The following is a 21,563-nucleotide window of genomic DNA, read 5'->3' on the forward strand; positions in this document are numbered from 1 at the left end:
CTAAAATTTTAATATTATTTTTTCGAATTTTTATTAATTTTTTTGTTTTTTTGTTTTTGTTTTTTTTCATCTTCAACCTCTGGCCGGTGAGGTCGGCCCCGCCGGCTGCTGGCAAGGGCAACCCTCGCCTGAGTCGGGCAAGGGCTGCCTTCACCGGATCTGGCGAGGGCGACCCTCGCCTGCGTCGGGCGAGGGCTACCCTTGCCGGCGTCGGGCGAGGCCGGCCCTCGCCTGGGCAGGCACGGGCGGCCCTCGCTCGACGCCGGCGAGGGCGGCCCTCACTCGATGCCGGCGAGGGCGGCCCTCGCCGGCGTCGGGCAAGGGCTATCCTCGCCCGACTTAGGCAAGGGCAGCCTTCGCCCGACGCCGGATCCGACGAGGGTAGCCCTCGCCTGAGTCGGGCGAGGGCGGCCCTCGCCCGCGCCGGCGAGGTCGAGCCTCGCCCAGCGGCCGGCAGGGCCGACCTCGCCGGCTTCCGCCTCTGGCCGGTCGCCGGTCCGGCGACCGGCCAGAGGTTGAAGATGAAGAAAAAAAAGAAAAGAAAAGAAAAGAAAAAATAAAAAAATTCGAAAAAATAAAAAATAATATTAAAAAATTATTAGTTCGGGGTAAAATTGTCACAGGTGTATCAGTTTGAGGTTTTTCGTGATCAAAAAATAGTTTAGGGTAAATTTGTCACGGGTTTACTAGTTTGGAGTAAAATTGTCGCAGGTGTACTAATTTGGGGTTTTTGGTGATAAAAAAAATGTTTGGGGTAAAATTGTCACATGTGTACCAGTTTGGGGTTTTTGGTGGTAAAAAAAAAAGTTCGGGGTAAAATTGTCACACACGTACCAGTTTAGGGTTTTTGGTGGTATTAGCCCTTGATATAATACATGACTCATATGATTGTCAACCTATCAAGGTTACATGGCATCTAAAAAAGACATTCAATGCAAAGTGGACCGAGCCTTTAACCAACTTGTTTGTAAGTTTGTTGGTTGAGGAGGTCAAAAAGGGAAATCGTACATCTTGTACTTACAACAAAGTCGGGTGGAATAATATACGGGTTGAATTCATTAAACAATCAGGATGCCAATATACCATACTTCAGTCGAAGAACAAGGTGAACAAACTAAGAAAATATATGGCAGTTTTAAGAAGCTTCTTTCACAATCCGGATTTGGCTGGGATAATGTGAGTAAAACTGTGGTTGTCGACGATCCAAGTATTTGGGAATCTCACATCAAGGTATCTTTTAACTTTTGATTATTTTGATGTCATTGTAGATGTAAGTTTTAAAATGTTTGATTATGTTATTGACATGTCATTATTGTGAAAATTGTAGGATAATAGTGAGTGGACAAAATTCAAGAAGGATGGATTTTCCCAGTATCCTAAGCTGTGTATTGTATTTGGTGGTACATATGCTACTGGGGATCATGCCATAGGAAATGCCAAAGATTTGACGGTGTCAGAGGAAGGTGACAATGGTGGTGGCAATGTAGACGGTGATCCAGAGGACTTAAGTGATCACCACATTGATGAGACAGTCTTTACATCCGGCAATAGTGCTGATCTAGTTCATGACAAGCACAAATTGGATAGGACTCCAAATACCAAGAGGAGAAGAAAGAATACCTCATTTTGCATTGCTGACACTTGCAAAGTTATACAGGAGCTGATCAAAACTAAGACAAGTCAATCTGCGAGTGGCTCTGCCACCTCACGGATCACACAACCACCTGTGGACCCTTTCTCCATATCCGCGGTCATTGATAGCCTACTTAGTATGCCTGACTTGGGACCAAATCTTTACAGCAAAGCAGTGGAACGACATGTGTTAGTGCCACATAGAGGGAGGCTTTCATCAAAACTCCAGTTGAATGGAAAAATGCACTTCTTCAATCTTTTTAGTAGATGTTGGGAAATGTAGTGTGGATTGCGTGGGGTTTTATTTGATTGTATGATATTTGGTTTTTAGAGATATTGATCTCGACACTCTTGTACTTTTTGTGGTGCCATGAGTATGACAAACTGTTTGGGTGCTATTTATATATTTGGTTTGCTTTTACTCTACGACTTATGTTTTTGGTTGTTATTGGATTTTTTATTTTTTATTTTTACATATCTATATTAATGTTTTTGTATTTGTGTGATGATATAGGTACTATGGAAGGGGGATCAAATAGTGTGTCTAATGGGCAGGTAGATCCAGATGAACAATTCTTGGATGATGATGATGTTCACATATTGATAGCATGGTTGTGCATCATTGCGAAGGACGTGTTCATGCATACGAAAGAACCTATTAGGGACAGCAAACTATCAGGACCTGAATGGATAAGGGAAATTATTTATGGACATTCAGATAGAATATATGAAGCCTTCAGGATGGAGAGACATGTTTTTCTGAACCTATGTGAATTAATGAGGGCAAAAGGTTGATTGAAAGATAGTCGGTTTGTTAGGATAGATGAATAAGTTGGGATATTCTTATCTATGGTTTGTCACAATAATTCCAATAGAGATTTATGTGAGAGATTTCAACGTTAAGGAGAAACAATTAGCAAGTATTTCAATATAGTGTTGAAAGCAATTTTCAAACTCTCAAATGAGGTTATCAAACCACTGTCTTTTGATATTGTCCCACAGGAAATTCTTATGGATCCTAATCATGAATGATACTTCAAGGTATGGTTCTTATTTTTAGAGTTTACACTATCAAATACATGTAGTTGATAATCTTGTATAACATTAGATTTTCATAAATGCACAGGTCTATGTAGGTGCTATTGATGGCACCCATATCAATGCTTCCGTCCCTGTGTCTCAGCAGGTCCCATTTAGAGGTAGGAAAGGGAATACCACATAGAATGTGCTGTGTGTTTGTTCATTTGATATGAAATTTACTTTCGTGTATTCTGGGTGGGAAGGATCTGCCAATGATTGTTGGATGCTTTCGGCAGCACTCGAGACACCTCGACTGCAATTTCCTTGATCACCACTGGGTATTTGCTTTGTCTACAAGAAGAAACTTTATTTATGATTGTATTATGGTTGCATATCATTACAAATTTATATATACCATGTTATAGGCAAATACTACGTGGTAGATTCTGGTTATGCATCACTTCCGGGATTTTTAACTCCGTTTAAAGGTGAACGGTATCATTTGAACGATTATAGGGGACGTGGAAGACGGCCAAGAACAGCAAGAGAATTGTTTAACCATAAGCACTCTTCACTGAGGAATGTTATTGAGAGGTCATGTGGGGCATTAAAGAATCGCTTCATCGTTTTGAGACACATGCCTTTATTTACAATTAAAAAGCAAGCACTTATTGTGATTGCATGTTGTGCTCTCCATAATTATATTCGTGACCAAGACAGGATAGACAAAAACTTTTCCCTTTATGGAGATCCGGTGTACCCGTTTGGAGCTAGAGAAGTGGAGGTTGCGGATGGTACATCACATGAACAAGCAGCTGAGATAAACATGCTTAGAAAAAGTATTGCAAATAAAATGGCAAGGGATTACAATTTGCCCGTCATTCCATGATTTGTGTTTCCGACTTTTGTAATATTATTTTTAAATACTAGATGATGATGGGAGAGGATCCTTATGTGTCTTGAGTTTTTGTGTGCCTCTCTTGTTTACATTCATATGCAAGTTTCCACTATGTATAACTTAAGCCTTTATCTTGGATAATTGACGTCTTGTTGGTTAACTTGTTAAAGAAAGAAAGCATGGTTGAAGTGTTGGCTATGGCTTCAAGATGGTAAAATCAATCAGAGTTGAAGGGGTTAAACTGTGATTTCGAAAAGAAATGCAGCCATACCATCTTCTTTTCTATTCTGCCGCCTCTCACGGAGAGACGAAATAGTTTCCTTGAGTCAAAATATGATATAGTCAAAATTCGTTATTCGCTGATAGGAGTGATAGAGGGAAGAGTTTATACCAACTATATATCATGTTTATACATATCACCATGTATATACCAAGTATATACATATTACCATGTTCACCATGTTTTCTTCACTTACAATAATTAGCTAGCAAGTTCTAAAAAGCACTTGAAAAAAATTTGGAATAGAAATTTTCTGCAATTATCAAACGCATTTTTGTTCTTTTACTATTCCAGGAATAGAAATTTTGGGCAATTACCAAACGCCTTTAAATGCTCAGAATCAATTCCCGGGCATAGAATAAAAAAGAATCATTTCTGACCAGAATCTGATTCTGGGCACAGAATGATTGTCATGCGCAGCCTAACTTTCTAGAACTCCTATCCTATCCTAAAATATCCTAATCTATTATATGAAAATAATCAAAATTTATCCTAAGCATGCAATGTATTATCTTTACAAAATCAACTCACATTTTATCTAATCTTTTTTATATTTTTTTATTGAAAAACAATCAATTTAACTCAAACAAACACGGAAAGAAATAGCAATCAAATCAACATGTCACCAAATCACACAAGAAATATTATCTATATCCATCTAAATTTTAAGAAAATTGATTGACAAATCATATCCCCGAGGATCGAATTGGCCAATTTTTCACGCAATCACGGATCACATCTTGGGCGGGAGATCGCACTGACGATTTTCCGTGCGATCGATCGCGAATCGTATCTCGGGTATGAGATCGGATTGATGATCATAGCACGTTATGAAATTAGGAAATAATTCTTAATTTAAAGGCTACTCGGGGATTTCATGGATATAGTAATATCACTCATATATTCGACCAAGGTCACGATATTTCAAACAAGGAAACAAAATATTCGGAAATCAAATTGAATAAGATTCTTACCTAATTTACAATGTCATGCGGATAACGTTACAAAGTCGGACTCGACAGATGGTGACTTGAGATAGTGGTGCACGGCGGTAGGACGACGATGGGGACCGGCTCACGGTGGTGGCTCGGCTCCACCGTCGTGGTTGGTGGTGCTCACGGCAAAGGATGGGTTCACAGTGGCGCAAGGAGCTTCTTGGTGGGCATTGCTGTTCGTGTTTTCGGCTAGTTATTTCATCGGGAAACCTGCGAAAGCAAAACACTCCAAAGCGGTGCAAGGACTTTCAGATCGCGGCTAAGATTCGTCACTGCAAGTGCTGGGACGAATCAAGGCAGGGTTTCCTCAGCTGGTGTTGGCTCGGTGCACAGCAGGGAGGAGCATCGCAGTACTCGGATGATCGCTAGAACTAAGGCACGCTAATGTCTCTCTGCTATATGTTCCCATGTCATTTTAACTGTTTATTCCGCATTGATTCACTTCCTTTGTAAGAAAAAGTTATTAATGGCGGTTACAAAATCAAAGCGAACTCAGCGTGTCATTTCCAACAGATTTCAATTCTCGTATATTTTGGTTAGGTCATTTTTTCCATTTTGTGGTCGCACGTAGAAGCTTTTGAGACAGACGATCGCCGCTCCAGATACAAATCACAGTGCATGATCACTCCATTGAATTGCATCACATGTCATGTGTAGTTTTTATTACACAGAATCATAAAAAACAATATGGACAACGTACCCACGACTGCATAATCATAGACGCAGCAGAATATTCATATAGGCCATGCTAACAAACGAGAAAAGGACCACACTAAGGGCACTTGGGCTGTCCCTTGGAGTTCTTCATGTCCCGGTAACAAGGGCACTCGTCCTTGTTGCCGTACCTCCCGGACGGGACGCAGTGACATTTGCCACAGCAAATCCCGCAGTACTCCAAGCACCGGTCCTTCCTTCCCGCCTTTGAGCACCTCACCGCACACTTGGAGTTGCAAAAGCCTCAAAACACACAAAACAAACACAACACACATTCAATATCAAGAAGGCCATCTCAACAAAAATACGGAAACGCCCAGGAGGGATCGAGATAAAAAGAGTCTTACTTGAGCCGGCCATGGTGGAGTCAAAGAAGGAGGAGCCGAGAAGAAGAGCCACCAGAAGAAAAGTGGCCAAAGCAAGCTTAGTCATCGTCCCAAATGTACTGCTATTACAGGAATGGCGTGTTTATCTGTATGTGTAAGATCAGAGAGCCAACAGAGAGAAATTGGCAAAAGAAGAGATAGAAGAGTCTTGTTACTGATGTGTGCGAGGTGGTAACGGAATAGGCGAGAGGGAGAGTATTTATATAGGGAGAAGTTGGGCATGTAGGGGAAGAATGCCTACAAAGCAACGAAAGCGTTGTGTCCCAGATAATGACAATCCTAGTGTGGGTACTATGCGAGAGCGCTGGATTTGTTTGACGACTAGGTTGTTTTGGCGAAGGTGAAAGGTGACACGATGGGATGAGAAGGACAACTAGCGCTGCGCCCTCGGCGTTGGAATCGCTCGATTTCTGATAAGCGATTCGTCTCTCCAAAAAATTCTTGAAGGAATGTTCTGACTTTTCAAATACAAGAAGCATTGCTTGCGTCAATCATTACCAAAGCCATTCCGTGAAAGCTAATGAGTCGGTCAATCATCATGCAGGCACAATTTGAAGGTTACGAAAAGCTTCTTGACCGTCGTTTACGTAGCTTCTTGCTTTAATTTATAGTTGCCTTTACCCTAATTAATTAGGGTAACGCTTCTTTTTTATTTTTCTTTTTCCTTATCATGGTTTTGATTAAAAAAAAAAAAAGCAAACAATACTGTGAGGAAAAACAATTAGCGAAGCATTACCAGCTCCCGTGTCTTTTCTTGTTTTGCTTTAATTTATCTTATAAATAATTATCAAAGTTGACTTGTACCAAACTCCAAAAAAGTATGACTTTAGTTTCCTAACGTCTACTTACAATGTAGCATCAGTCAATAAAAATCTTTGAAAAGATTATTGTAAATATTTTGGGGGTTCCTTAATGTGACATATTTTATTGCTTGACTTGCACAGAATACATACATTCATCTTCTTCTCTAACAAAGCTTGCATTTCTTGGCTTAAAAGCATATCCCACCAAAATAATACACATGAAGACAAAGGAAAATTGCCGGTTTTGGTTTTAAAGTTGCAAACCGTGTTAAGAGTGAGATCGTTTGTGGGCTCCTAGGAATAGAATCACAAAACCAGCAGTCCAGCCGTAGGAGACACTGGTTGCTAGCTGGGTTTGATTCCGTTTATGGGAAATAATCATTATTATCATCCAATTAAGAATACTATATATATATATATATATATATATATATATATATATATATATATATAATATGAAGAAGTCTAGGAGGAGTGGAGGTTACCCCATGCTAATGGCAGGGCATGGATTTACATATCGCACCAAAGAGGACTATCGACAGTGGGATTCGAACATGGACACGGTGTGAGGAGTATTGGAATCATGCCAGCTGAGTCAGCCCACTTTGGTGGAAACTATTTATTCCAAGGAGGAATGTGAGTATATACTCCCCTAAAAATTGACTTGCTAGGCTAGCCAAGCACTCGTTGTTTTTTGGGTTGCATAGTCGGTGGGTTTGGAACGTCAAGACGGCCTTGAAATTTGATAGGTTGAGAGAAAAATGGAAAGCAGATTTAATTTAGTTTTTGCATGGGGTATCGAAATATGTGCAAGGTTGGCCCCGTCACTTGATGATATCAATTGTGTCTATATCATATGACTTTGGTGGACGATTTTGCCGCTTTGAGTAGAAGTTAAGTCGATTCACCCACAGCTGTTGTGAACCTTTCCTTGGAAAGGAAGATCTCAGCTAGTTATGCAATTGCATGCTCTATATTCATTCTCTCTCTCTCTCTTCGCGAGGGCTACTAGGTAAGCCCTGCAACTTTCTTGGGTGCATTTTTCTCTTTGCATCTTTCGTGCAGCATTTATAGCTTGGATAGGTTTGACTTTGACTAGCAAAGTTATTAAGAACAATACCTACACGTGATCCAATAAGGATTCATCGAGAGGACACGCCAAAACATTCCTGAAAAGGGCTTTTCAAAGTGAAAGAGAATAAAATTACTTGCACAAACAAAAACATCATTTAATTCAATTTATCTATATATCATTGTTGACACAAAAACAATGTCCAAATGTTGTGGTCGTTAGCATGGTCAACTAGCTAGAGTCTTCTTGAATGACCACTGTGTTGAGAATATGTCTCTGGTTTGAGTAGATTTTCTAAAAAGAGTTTATTTTGAATAGGAACATTATATACATAAGTGTGATATTAAGATTCTACTCTAATATCATATACAACAGAGCCAACAAGAGCAATATCATATTTTCTCTCTATGAGTTTTCTAAGCAAGTTTTTTGCGAAAGATTGTAAGATAATAATTGTGAGTTTGCTTTGGATGTAATCTAGGGTTAGGAAACACTTGAGTGATGGTAAACACCGTATTATTCAGATTCATAGTGGATTTTTTGCGGTGGCTCTCCCTGTAGAATAAGTACTGACGCTCCAACCGAATCACATAAATCTTTGATGTTCTTTATTTTTCTCATTGATTTATGTAGTAATTTTCTCCTTCTCATGTTAAGCATAAATTGCATGATCCCTTAGCTTCCATGTTATTTTCATAACAATTGGTATTTGAGCTAAGGTTAGGGTTTTCTAGAGTCGATTTGATGTGTTTGCTTGTTTGATCACTGTTTGAAAATTCTGTTGCTACAATTATGTCTAGAGCGAAATTTGAGATTGAGAAATTCCCCAGGATGAACAAGTTTGGGTTTTGGAGCATTAAAAGGCGTGCCCTCTTAACAACTCAAGGTTTGGTGAAGGCATTCGATGGCAATAATATAAGTTGCCAGAAACTATGAAAGAGGCCGATAAGGTAGAGTTGATGGAGATGGCGAAAAGCATAATCTTGTTGAATCTATTAGATTAGGTATTGATTGAAGTGGCTGAAGAGAAGGACGTCGCAGAATTTTGGGCAAAACTTCAAGTTGTTTATCTGATGAAGAGTTTGAACAATTGCTTATATATGCTGAAAATGATATTTCAATTCAGCATGGTTGAAAGTACATCTATTAGAGCCCATCTAGATGAGTTTAATAACTCATGATGGAATTGAAGAATGTTAATGAAACCTTACCTTATGAGAAACAAGGCATGATGTTGTTGATGTCTCTATCAGATTCTTTTGAGCACTTTACTAATTCGCTGCTACAAGGGCACACTACAATTACCTTGAAAGAAGTAAAGTCCGCCTTATTTTCTAAAGAATGGCAAAAGATGTTATGAGAAGATGTTAAATCATGTCTCAAGTTACACCTCATGTACGAAACCCAACCCAATTGGAGGATATATACCGATCCATATTGGATGATGCATAGAGGAAAAGTCCTAATTGGAAATTGATTTGGTGTGCCCTTACTTTCCTAATTCGGAATCTCTATAAGGTTTTCTTTAAAGGCCTGTTGACACCTAAATTTTTGCCAACAGGTCCCATATGGTAAAAACTCGAGACTTGGGATCTCTTATCATGACTGGGCCCATTTCTCAGCCAAAAATAGTCCTTAAGTATCATATTATAAAATTTGCGAAAATCACAAAAAAAAAATTAATTATATCTTTACAAGCATGGTTAGGCTTTTAATTTTCAAATTTTTTTATAAAAATGACCAAAAGTTGATTTTTCGGTTAAATTGATGATTTTGAGCCTCAATTAAAAAATTCCAAACAATAACATTGATGTGACATTGATGAGTTTTTTTTTTATTTTGACACTCTGAAGAGTGTTTTTTTTTAACTCATTTGTTCATATTATGTTTTTTCTTATGAAAAAAAATACCAAATAATAACATTGATGTGAGATCAATGAGTTTGATCAGTGTTGCAAATGCGTTTAATTTAATAAGGTGGTACTTATGGATTTAGTAGAAAAAAAAGTGTGAGTTTAACTACGATTACCCCTCTATTACTTTTAGCTGCATGTAGCACCTCATAGGCTAAGCCAGCATTTTTAAGCATGAATCGGTTTGTCTAATAAACCATGTCAAATGTTGTCAAATTACCATGTCTACAATTTCTCGAAATCTTAAGGTTAGTAGTCAATTTTCCTTAAATTTTGAAGTATTCATCAATTGAACAATTCTGACATACCTATGACTTATGATATTTCCCACTAGGGAAATGTGTAGTAAATGCAAATATGCAAGTGTATATACACAGTAATAATGATTATGACCAATAGATTTCTTTTTCATACAATCCTTCATCTTTTTATGCACCATCTTGGTCGCTCTCGCTAATTAGTACTACAATCAGCCCCAACATTACCTCTCTTCTTATGCCAGTTCTCCCACCATGGAACAGAACCTCTAAAGTCTTTTCCTCTAAGAAAAAATGTAGTGATGCATCTGATTTGTTTTTCAATTGATTCTGAGGTGGCTAGCAAGGATCACCTAGAAGGGGGTGAATAGATAATATAAAAAATTCTTTTTGAATATAATGTGAAAATAGTAAATCAAAAACAAAGTTTGAATATCATTTAGATTTTGCATGGTCTTTGAATAGCAATTAAGTAAATGTTCAAGGAATTAAATTAAAGGAGCTTTAGGGATGAGAAAAATTGCACACAAGATGTATAGTGATTTGACTTAGATCAAGTGTACATCCACTCTCCCACGCTGACAGCCTACTGGTTGAATTCCACTAAATGATCAATCAAGAGATTATAAATTTTGAGAGATAACTCTCCATGTAAGATAGGTCACTCTATCTTACTTAATCACTATTACAATAAGTTTCTCAAAATTACAAATTTTAGCTCAAGAAAGACAAGTAACATTGATTTGAGTATGGTCAGACTTTGTAATAGATGATTCTGGATATTGTCTCTACTTCTGCTCCTCGATACTTTGTCTCATTTTATACTCCTCCATTTCCAAACTAACCGTTGGACAGTCTTCAGAGGATCATCTTTTAATCTTCATCTTGGACAGATTTGTATGAAAAGGATTGAGTAGACATTGAACGACAAAATCTGAATCTCACTGAATTTAGTCACCCATACAATCAGAACTTCAGTTTCCCAAAAAAGAGCCCCTCTATTTAGAAATAAACTTGTCTTGTGGTTGATTGTCAACCAATTTGAGATATTTTGTGATATTAATATTCCTCGCAAAATATTCTTTTAAGATCGAGTTAATCAAGACTTTCCGTTTGTGAAATCCAAGCCCAATTACTAGCTGTTGAATGTTCTAAGTTTGCGTCGAAGACTGAATGAGATCCGATTCTATAGTATCTAGTCTTGCAATTAGAACGTATGGTAGGATGGGTTGTTCTTTAAAGTCTGAATCTTTTGATTCCAGTATAAATGCCAAGTTCTTCAAAAGCCATATAAAGTTTGAGCATCAGTATAAAGTCAAAGCTTCACAAAGTAAAAGATTTGCCATCTCTAAAGTATAACTTCCTTAATCAAAATACTTAAAAACATTTGTCAGACTTACAAAACATATATGGACAGTTTTGTCAACTTCTGATGTAGAACAATTGGCATGTGATTATCTTGACAAACGTGATCGCCAGAAATCGACGCGATTTGATCGTGACTGATGCCAGAGCATTCTTCGAAGACGTCGAAGGCAATTAATGATCTCTTATATTTTCGAGAGTAGTTGAATAATTTTAGATTTCCAAAATCCTTATTAATTGTGATTTGTCTTCTAGAAATTTATTACGATCTCTATTTTCCAAACTTGGATGGTTGTTCCTTATTTGCCTATAAAAGGATATTATGATAAATGAGATGGACACGACTATCAATTGAATTTCAGAATTACTTTGGAAATCTTTTTTCCAGTTATAGCTTACCCTGCGTCAACTTCAAAATCAATTATAAGGTTTTTCTCAACAGGTTCATTAGAGATTATGGTCCATCATTCAAAAAGCAATCTTGATTTTAACCGGAGGTGTATCATGCCACTCCAATCCTCTCTCTCACATACACCCTCGCACCACACAATCTATACTAATCAAGTATCATCTCTAATATTGACATACGTGTGCACTAATATTATTGATCTTTACCCACCCATCGGTGGCCGCGTTGGTTTGCGCTCAGTTCCTTTCACGAGAGGTCCTGGGTTCAAACTCGCCCATCAGTGATTTAAGTGGGGGGTCGTGGCGGTGGGATGCTGCGCTAGCCCCCCTCGAGAACTAGTCGGGCATCACCGCTGGTTTGAGCCCTAGCTCGCCGGCCGCGCGGACACCTCGGTTATCAAAAAAATAATATTATTGATCTTTAGGATCATCCATCAAAACTTGCAGTCACAATCTCAATCCAACTGTATCGTCCTAAGTAATTGCCTTGCATATACTCTCAGCAATAAAAAAATCTCTTGCAAGAAAAAGTTAAAATATAGAATGTTTTTGAATAATCTACACATGTTAATAAAGTTTACTTATAGTAACATTGGTTACAAAGACGAGGCATTCATGCAATCGTGAGTACAAGCAACCTAGGACGCCCCTGTGTCTATTTCAGCGACTCCATTTCTAGCAAGTTCTTAGTTGGCGAGCTAATTATGATTAATTTGTTAATATTTGCTGTGCTTCTAATTTTTTGAGCTTAACACAATAGGCTTCATCCTGTGATAAGCCTTGCAGTTAAACGTTGAATGAGATTCCCATAAAACTAATCTCGGGTAGATAACATTTGGCTTAAACGGTGATGATTTTATTTAGGACAGATTTCTTGCCCTGCAATCAAGGTCAATTGTTGCAAGAGCCGTTTAATGAGCTTACTTTGGCATATTCCGGCATCTTCCTTTCAAAAGTACAGCAATAAAATCATGACTAGCAATGCCATAACATATGACTCGTACATTTATTGTCTGGCCAAAAAAATACATATGTAATGTTTAATGTCTAGCCCTCAATTTCTATAATGCATTTGAATTGTTTCTATATGATGAATAATCACTCGTGTACTCTCTGAAAGACATCAACTAGCGACCTAAAATAAAAGACATCAACTACCCTATCTTTTTCCATGCTCGCATAGTTCTCAAAGTATTATCTATAACGATCAAGATGTTCATAGATTAAATCTCAAATAATATCAGATTATACACTCATTAGCCTCAAATAATACACCGATCTAAGAATGCAATAGTAATATTAATATAATTACAATCCACAAACCTTTCATTACGCACTCTGGTCCCGAAAGCTCGATCTTTGCTACTCTCCTCAATTCAATCAATATGCAAAAACAAGTACTGAAAAAACTTTTATATCTTTTAGCAGAATATTATGGCCAAGAAACTATTAAATCCAAATAGAGAAACTGTATTTGTTTCTGCAATATGATCAGAGCGATAGTGTCACGCCCCGAACCCCAATGGACTCGCGACACCCCTTCGCTGGTCGTATTGAACGCGACGCCCCAGGACGCGTTGCCGACCCAAAAGAAACACTCACATGAGTAAGCAAGCGGAAGCGAACTTAAAACAACTCAGACAATAAAATCTGACAGAGGGGTAACAATAACGCAAACCAATAATATCCTAAAAATAGAAGACCGCCACTTACAACATTTAGTCGTACAATTAAGGCATTAGGCTCCTAGGGTTAGATCCACCATAATCCTCAAAAAGGGGCAAGTGGTCGGGAAGTTTAGCCTAGCTATACAAAAAGGGTCCACCAATTCCATGGGCTCCTCTTCGGGATCTTGCTCCATCGGCTCTTCCTCGGGATCCCAAAACGCTGTGACGGACCATTCATGGCCGGAGTCGGGGGTCTGAAATGGTTATATAATAACCATGAGAACGAGTCTCAATAAGCAACACCCTAAACCCTACCTAGGCCAATGCGTACCCAGACAAGTCTTACCCAAACACATAATAGAGCAACCACACGACTTAGGCCCTTGGGCCCAAATCACACATATGTTGACCCTGCAGGTTAGGCACATAATAATATTGGCACTAAGCCCAATAATGGTACATACACACATATCAATTGGCCACGAACACATGCCATGCACATGCTTGCACTCGTTAATGCACTCGTTAATGCACTCTTGCACACGTGCCATCACTATGCTTATGCTCATGTTCCTTTCTGCACACATGCACGCGTGCCAACTTTCCATTTATTCACCGACCCGCGTTAAACGCATCAGGTCCGACCCGCGTAAAACGTATAAGGTCTATCACATACAACACTTCTTGACCCGCGTAAAACGCATCAGGCCCAGTGTCTCTAGCCCGCGTAAAACACATCAGGCGCAACACCGATCTCCTTATACGGACCAAAACCCGCGTAAAACGCATCAGGCTGGCCGTCTTCCGGCAATCCGGGCATCGTCCCGCATAAAACGCATCAGGACGGGTTCAACACCCCGCGTAAGACGCATCAGGGTTTTATGTGATCACACGTACTCATATCACCAATTATTATCTGAACTCCGCGTAAGACACATCAGGGCGATTTAGGTGATCACCTGCTCATGCCATTCGTGCACACTCACATAATGCACATGTTATGCCAATGCTCGATATACACATTCATGGCCATAACGTCCACGCTCGGCATCCACAATTTCCACACTCAATTAATGCCACAACATGCTCAATCATTGACCCACCAACATTAGCCACTAATATGCACCCAAAACCATCCCAATTCCAAACCACGAGCTCACCAATCCGACATTCAAGTCGGCCACAATCAATCGTCAATTTCACCCACACACGCCACGGCAATCCGATCCTTTAACTCACCATAATTAGCCCACTGTCAACTAAATCCGTCAAAACGCCACGATAACACCGAATAATTCTCGAGAGAGAGAGAGAAAAACCGAGAATATACAAAATCGGGTCCAAACTGGGAAGTTGCGCAGTGACAGAAATCCATTTGAAATAAATAGTAAATCAACTCTAAAAATTATGAAATTCGGATATGTTGGATAAAACATCTTGATAAACATTTTCTGTGTAGAACTTGAAACCCAGTTCTAACCGTAAACACCTCGTTTTGACACTCAAAGCCGGACAGAACCCGGTTCGCTCGGACAGCCCCTCAGACCATCAAAAATACAACTCATTCAGTACCCAAATCACTTTGGAAAGCTCTGACATTTTTATATGTCATAGACACAAGTGTTTTTAACAATTTTTATCAAGGAATTTTGTTGAAATAAGGTCTGGAAAATTTTATAAAAATTCGGAAAGACAAGAAGGTCGGGTGAACAGTAAATCGGGCAGTTTTGCGACGGTCTGAAAACCGACTTCCGAATGACCCCAAACAAATTCCAAAAATTCTGAATTTAAAGTATGTTATACTTAAAGATGTTGGGAACAAATTCCATGATAACACATCCTCAGATTCGGCCTACAATGATCACCAAAAAAAATAATAAAGCACAGAGGTACAGTAACAACCAGAAATCCGAGAATCATAAAACTTGCACCATTAAGCAAATCAAGCTTATATAACCACAAAACCAACCATCCACAGCCCCTAATCCATCCCTAGACATGCCATTAGTAATCCACTAGCCTAACCAAGGATTAGGAAGTCACTTACAAGAGAGCCTAAGCAAGACAACCTAGCAAGGAAGCAAACAAGAGCCTTGGCACGGCAACGGCTACTCCGGCGAAGCAACGGCGAGGGCGGACAGCGGATGGTAGCTCAGGTGGTCGGTGATGGTGTGAGGGTGATCGTGGGTGGTGGTGGCGGACCGGCTCCGGCGGCGGCGGAGCTCCTCCGGCAAGGGCCTCTCATGGCCGAGCAAATGGAAAGGAGGGGGGAAAGAGAGTGAGGCGTGGGAGGAGGAGATGGCCGGCTGGTGAGGAAGAAATGAGGGAGAGAGAGAGACGAAATGGGAGAGTTATACACAAGCTAATGGGGTGGTTGATCTACTTTGCACAAAAGACCATCATGTCCCCCATCCAAGGCTTGAGATTCATTGATGTCCAATAATGGAGGGGCAATCCTGTCCAAATTTCCAGCATTATTTGGCTGAGATAAACCAATTTAAAACTCTAAAATAATCTCCAAATAATCCCAAAATTCAGAATACAAGGCTAGGGGCATAGGGGTAAAACGGTAATTTTCCGGTCCCGAGTCAAATTTCCAATTTTCGACTAAACTGATCCCAAATATAATTGGCCACATAAATATGACGTCGTCCTTGCAAAATAGTCGCGTATGCCCACGAAATTCGACACCGATGTCCGGACTCAATTCCACGATCGATTTCGCTCAAATGCAATTTTAGCGTCTCTTACTAACGGGCGGCCGTTTAGGGGTTACGCGTATCGACCTAGGGTTACTCGAGTCGTGACGATCTCGATTTCCCAGAGAACACGAGGATTTATCGCTAGTTCCGGGAGTCGCGGTCGTTCGGAATAAGTTCGGGATCGTTCGCCGCGCGTACTCTCGGTCGTGCGGAATCACCCGCTATCCGATCGTACGTCGTTGGTCAAAATAAATCCGTCACTCTCCTTGGACCGGCCCACATTGGCACAAAATATTCCCTCGTCGTTTCTCGGAATCGGACTAACTTCACGGTCGAGTTCTTGGGTCCACGTACCGTTTTCCTAGTTAGCCATTCCTTATTGGTCAGTATCCCGAGAATGATCAGTTCCGGGCGAGACTTATTAAAATGAAATGAGAAATACATATCTATTTTATTGATCACGAAAGTGGGTCGAATTCAGGACGTTACAACTCTTCCCCCCTTACAAAAATTTCATCCTTGAAATTTACAATTCAAACCCGACTACTCAAATAAATGGGGGTGCTGACATCGCATTACTTCTTTGCTTTCCCAGGTGGCGCCTTCTGTCCCGTGATGCTCCCAAACAACTTTGACCAACGGGATCATCTTATTCCTCAAAACCTGCTCCTTTCTGTCCTCGATTCGCACCGGTCTCTCCACGTACGACACTCTGTCGTCCATGTCTATTACTTCATGATTTAGCACGTGGGTCAGATCCGTTTCGTACTTTCTTAACATTGACACGTGGAAGACGTTATGAACTTGCGACAAATTCGGCGGCAAGGCGAGACGATAGGCCAACGTTCTAATCCTTTCCAAAATCTCGAACGGGCCTATATACCTTGGACTCAACTTTCCTTTCTTGCCAAACCGGGACAGTCCTCTCATTGGTGAGATCTTAAGGAATACATGGTCACCAACCTGAAACTCCAACGGTCTACGCCTTCGGTCCGCGTAACTTTTCTGACGGCTCTGAGCTGATCTTAGCCTTTTTCAGATAATCTTCACTGTTTCCATCGACTGCTGAACCAACTCTGGACCCGTTACACTTCTCTCTCCCACTTCATCCCAACACAACGGTGTTCTACATGCTCTGCCATAAAGTGCTTCAAACGGTGCCATCCCAATACTCTGCTAAAAGCTGCTGTTATAGGCAAATTCAACCAAATGCAACTGCTCTTCTCATTTGCCCTGAAAATCTAATACACACGCTCTCAACATATCCTTTAGAGTCTGAATAGTCCTTTCGGATTGGCCATCCGTCTGTGGATGATAGGCCGTACTGAATTGCAACTTTGTTCCCATGGCCGATTGCAGACTTTTTCAAAAATTAGCAGTAAACCGGGGATCACGATCCGAAGTGATTGATACCGGTACTCCATGAAGACGGACTATCTGCCGCACATATAAGTCCGTGTACCTTTCCAACTCGAAGTCCTTTCGCACTGCTAGAAAGTGCGCTGATTTGGTCAATCTATCCACTATCACCCAAATAGAGTCGTGACCCCTTTGGCTTCTTGGCAATCCCGTTACAAAATCCATTGTAATATGTTCCCATTTCCATTCTGGGATTTCCAACGGCTGCAACATTCCACCAGGTTTACAATGCTGTGCCTTCACTTGTTGGCATGTCAAACACTTGGCCATATGCTTGGCCACATCCACCTTCATTCCATTCCACCAATAGTGCTGTCGAAGGTTCTGATACATCTTCGTGCTGCCCGGTTGAATGCTATAATTGCTCCTATGAGCTTCCGATAAAATTTCTTCTTTAAGTTCCAAATCATCGGGCACGCACAAACGTCCTCGAAACTTAAGAATTCCGTCCTCGGACACTTGGAAGTTCGGTTTTCTCTTAGTGCCATCCATCTCCAGAATCTTCTGAATCTCAGGGTCCGTGGACTGCAACGCCTTAATCTTGATTTGCACTTCTGGTTCAATCCTTAACATCGCCATCAGACTGGAGAGGTGTCCTACTTCGAACTTAAACTCTGAGTCTCACGCTTCTTCCAATAAAATCCATTCTTTGACTATTAATTGCGCGATGCTCGATTTCCGGCTTAAGGCATCCGCTACCCGATTGGCTTTTCCGGGATGAAACCGAATGTCACAATCATAGTCCTTAAGGAGTTCCATCCAACGACGCTGCCTCATATTCAACTCCTTATGTGAAAACAAGTACTTGAGGCTCTGGTGATCCGTATAAATCTGGAATTTCTCCCCACATAGGTAGTGTCTCCAAATCTTAAGAGCGAAAATAATTGCGGCCAACTCCAAGTCATGCGTCGGATAATTCTGCTCATGAGGTCTCAAATGTCGCGATGCGTAGGCCACTACTCTTCCGTGTTGCATTAGCACGCATCCCAATCCTCTTAACGACGCGTCACTGTAAATCTCATAACCTCCCGGTCCTGACGGGATTGTTAATACTGGTGCAGTCGTCAACCTATGCTTTAACTCTTGGAAATTCTTTTCACATTTATCCGTCCAATTAAACCTTGTTTCCTTCTTTAGTAATTGCGTCAACGGTGAAGCTACTACCGAAAACCTTTCCACGAAACGTCTATAATAACCTGCCAAACCCAAGAAGCTCCGAACCTCAGTTACTATTGTCTATCTTGACCAATTTGTGACGGCTTCAACCTTTGTCGGATCCACTGAAATTCATTCCCCGAATATCACATGTCCTAAAAATGCCACTCGATGAAGCCAGAATTCACACTTACTGAACTTAGCGTAGAGTGCATGTTCTCTTAAAGTCCGTAGAACCTTTTCCAAATGTACCTCATGCTCGGCGGAACTCTTCGAATACACCAGAATATCGTCTATGAACACGATCACAAACTGATCCGGAAATTCCTTAAATATCCAATTCATTAAATCCATAAAAGGCTGCAGGGGCGTTCGTCAGTCCAAACGGCATCACCGTAAACTCACAGTGTCCATACCTCGTCCTAAATGCCGACTTCGGCATGTCCTCCTTCTTGATCTTCAATTGGTGACAGCCAGTCCTCAAATCGATCTTAGAAAACACTGACGCCCCTTGTAACTGATCAAGCAGGTCATCAATCCTTGGCAACGAGTATTTATTCTTAATGGTCACCTGATTTAGTTGTCTGTAGTCAATGCACAATCTCAATGATCCGTCCTTTTTCGTCACGAATAACACTGGCACTTCCCATGGAGACGCACTCGGGCGGATACTGCCCTTATCCAACAACTCTTGCATTTGAACTCTTAATTCCTTCAATTCTGACAGTGACATCCTATAAGGTACTTTCGAGATCGGTTCTGTCCATGGGCTAATTCAACCACAAACTCCACTTTCCTCTCAAGTGGCAATCCCGGCAATTTCTGAGGAAAGACATCGGGAATATTACACACCTCGGCTATGTCCTTTAGCCTTGGTTCCTCAACCAACTAGTCAGCCACAAAATCAGTATCTTTCTATACCTCAAAGACAAAGCTCAATTTATCCAATTTCATTCCAACAGTCTTCCAGAAACAAATCACATCGACTCTTTACAAAATCTGAAATTTCTAAGCAACATTCATCTTTCCAAACCCGTCCAAGAATATTATCAGTAATCCATAAATCCTTAAACCGATTACACCTATTCACCATAAAATTGATTATAAGTCTTACATGACCACTCAAGCGATAACTTCAAAATCATCTCCTATTGCACCCAATATCATCTCATAACGTATCTAGACTTTCAAGGCACATTCTCCGCTTCCTTCTCAGCCATAACGTACACTTTTCTTTACTTCCTTAGCCGATTCTGATTAATCTGCGGGGCAACTCTCGCTTAATGTCCTACCTGCAGTCTCTGCGATTGCATCAGTGGTCTAACCTGTTGGTTCGGCAATTTCTCACTTGATGACCTTGCTGGCCACATCCGAAGCACGCTCCAAATCCATTTGGGCAAGGGCCATTCCCATGCCTCCTTCCACAAAACCGACATGCGGCGTTGGAGCAGTGGTTCGGCTTTCCAAAGTTCTTCCTTACCGGAGAGACAAGTCTCATATTCTCTACCATAGGTTTCTTTCCAAAGTTCCTATTGTCCCTAGTCGGCGCGTACCGCGATCCAGAAGCGGCAGCCCTTTCTCTCATATCCATTTCAACCATCGAGTCCTCTCATACAACTCATTGTAATCCCTTAAGACTCAAGAGTACTAACTGACTGCGGAGTTCCGATTTCAATTCATCCCGGAACCTCCTTGTCCTATCCACATGATCATTGACCATCCTTGGTGCGTACTTAGATAGCCTTACAAACTCAACCTCATGCTGATCGACTGATATCCGATTTTAGCGAAGCCGAAGAAACTTTGTCTTTTTCTGCTCTCGCGCACTCTCCGAAAAGTACTTCCCATTGAAAGCCTCGACCAAAGCACCCAAATACTTCAAAGCCTTTTTTCCAACTCTTATATCCAAAGTGATGTAGCCTCGGGGTCACTTTTCCCATCAAACTTCGGAGGTTTCAATTTCAAAAATTGCTCAACCAGTTATTGTATCTGTCTGACTGCATTAACTTACCCTTAACCTTGGTTCCCAATCATTCCCATTCTTATATCAAAAATGTTTCTGCCAGGACCGAATTAACATAATCCAAGCCGGTGCAAATTTGTTTGGCCACATACGCAATCGAGGGGTTTATTGAATTTTTGCGATGGGGGAAAATGACACACCCAACAAAAGCAAGGATAAAAATCTTAGCTTTTTGGCTCATGGGTTGACTTTCAAAACACTCATTTAAGAAAAACCAAGGGCAGGCATTACAATGAGCTTTAACGACTCTTTTCACGGTGTTGCTCTCGGTTCGCAAAAACTGGGATAATTCGGGTAGAGGGGACACACCCAAAAGTGGTTTGATGAGCTCAGATCCCAAAGGCTTTCTAATGACAACGCTATACTCTTCCAGAGTCGGGGTCATCTCAAACTTACCAAATATGAAAGTGGATGTCTGTGGGCACCAGAAATGTGCTAATGCCTGCATCATGCTAGAATGGATGTTGATTTTGAGCAGTGGAAGTAGGCGACCAATTCTTGCTTTGACATATTGTTGATCATTCCGATCGAGTCGGTCCCACCATACCAGAAGCTCTTTTTTAGGAGTGGGGACAAATTGGACATCAGCTCTTCCCATCGTATATAGAATACAATCAACGGGTGGCCTAACAGTAGCAAATCAAATGAATAAGTAGACTGCATAATAAAATGAGAAGGGATAGAATATATACATTTCCTTGAACCATGGCAATCACAATAACATGCACATGAGGAGTGAGGTTCGATTTCTATCTAGACTGGCTCAGCAAAATGAAATTAAAAGGGTGCCTGACCGTCGCAGTTTCACGTTGGTGTCAAGTCCTTTTAACCTCGGCCAAATCGAAAGGAATATC

At 40.7% G+C, this 21,563-nt stretch overlaps 2 protein-coding genes and 1 pseudogene across 2 annotated transcripts; 2 read left to right on the forward strand and 1 right to left on the reverse strand.

The window, feature by feature from the left end:
* Nucleotides 1–1,071: 1,071 nt before the first annotated feature.
* Nucleotides 1,072–1,919, forward strand: LOC130135546 (uncharacterized). Its single transcript, XM_056305009.1, has 2 exons — nucleotides 1,072–1,230; nucleotides 1,328–1,919. The coding sequence occupies exons 1-2, from the start codon at nucleotides 1,072–1,074 to the stop codon at nucleotides 1,913–1,915; spliced, it is 747 nt and encodes a 248-aa protein (XP_056160984.1). The 3' UTR covers nucleotides 1,916–1,919.
* Nucleotides 1,920–2,157: 238 nt separating this feature from the next.
* LOC115688814 (uncharacterized) lies at nucleotides 2,158–2,980 on the forward strand (annotated as a pseudogene).
* Nucleotides 2,981–5,494: 2,514 nt separating this feature from the next.
* On the reverse strand, nucleotides 5,495–6,078 carry LOC115690189 (peamaclein-like). The gene is made up of 2 exons (XM_030616450.2): nucleotides 5,887–6,078; nucleotides 5,495–5,782 (listed from the first exon to the last, which is right to left on the reverse strand). The coding sequence occupies exons 1-2, from the start codon at nucleotides 5,969–5,971 to the stop codon at nucleotides 5,598–5,600; spliced, it is 270 nt and encodes an 89-aa protein (XP_030472310.1). The 5' UTR covers nucleotides 5,972–6,078; the 3' UTR covers nucleotides 5,495–5,597.
* Between the last annotated feature and the right edge of the window lie 15,485 nt (nucleotides 6,079–21,563).

This window comes from Syzygium oleosum, unplaced genomic scaffold, assembly GCF_021117445.2.
Source record: "Syzygium oleosum isolate NSW1041296 unplaced genomic scaffold, Sole_v2.1 Sole_v2.02, whole genome shotgun sequence".
Lineage (NCBI taxonomy): Eukaryota > Viridiplantae > Streptophyta > Magnoliopsida > Myrtales > Myrtaceae > Syzygium > Syzygium oleosum.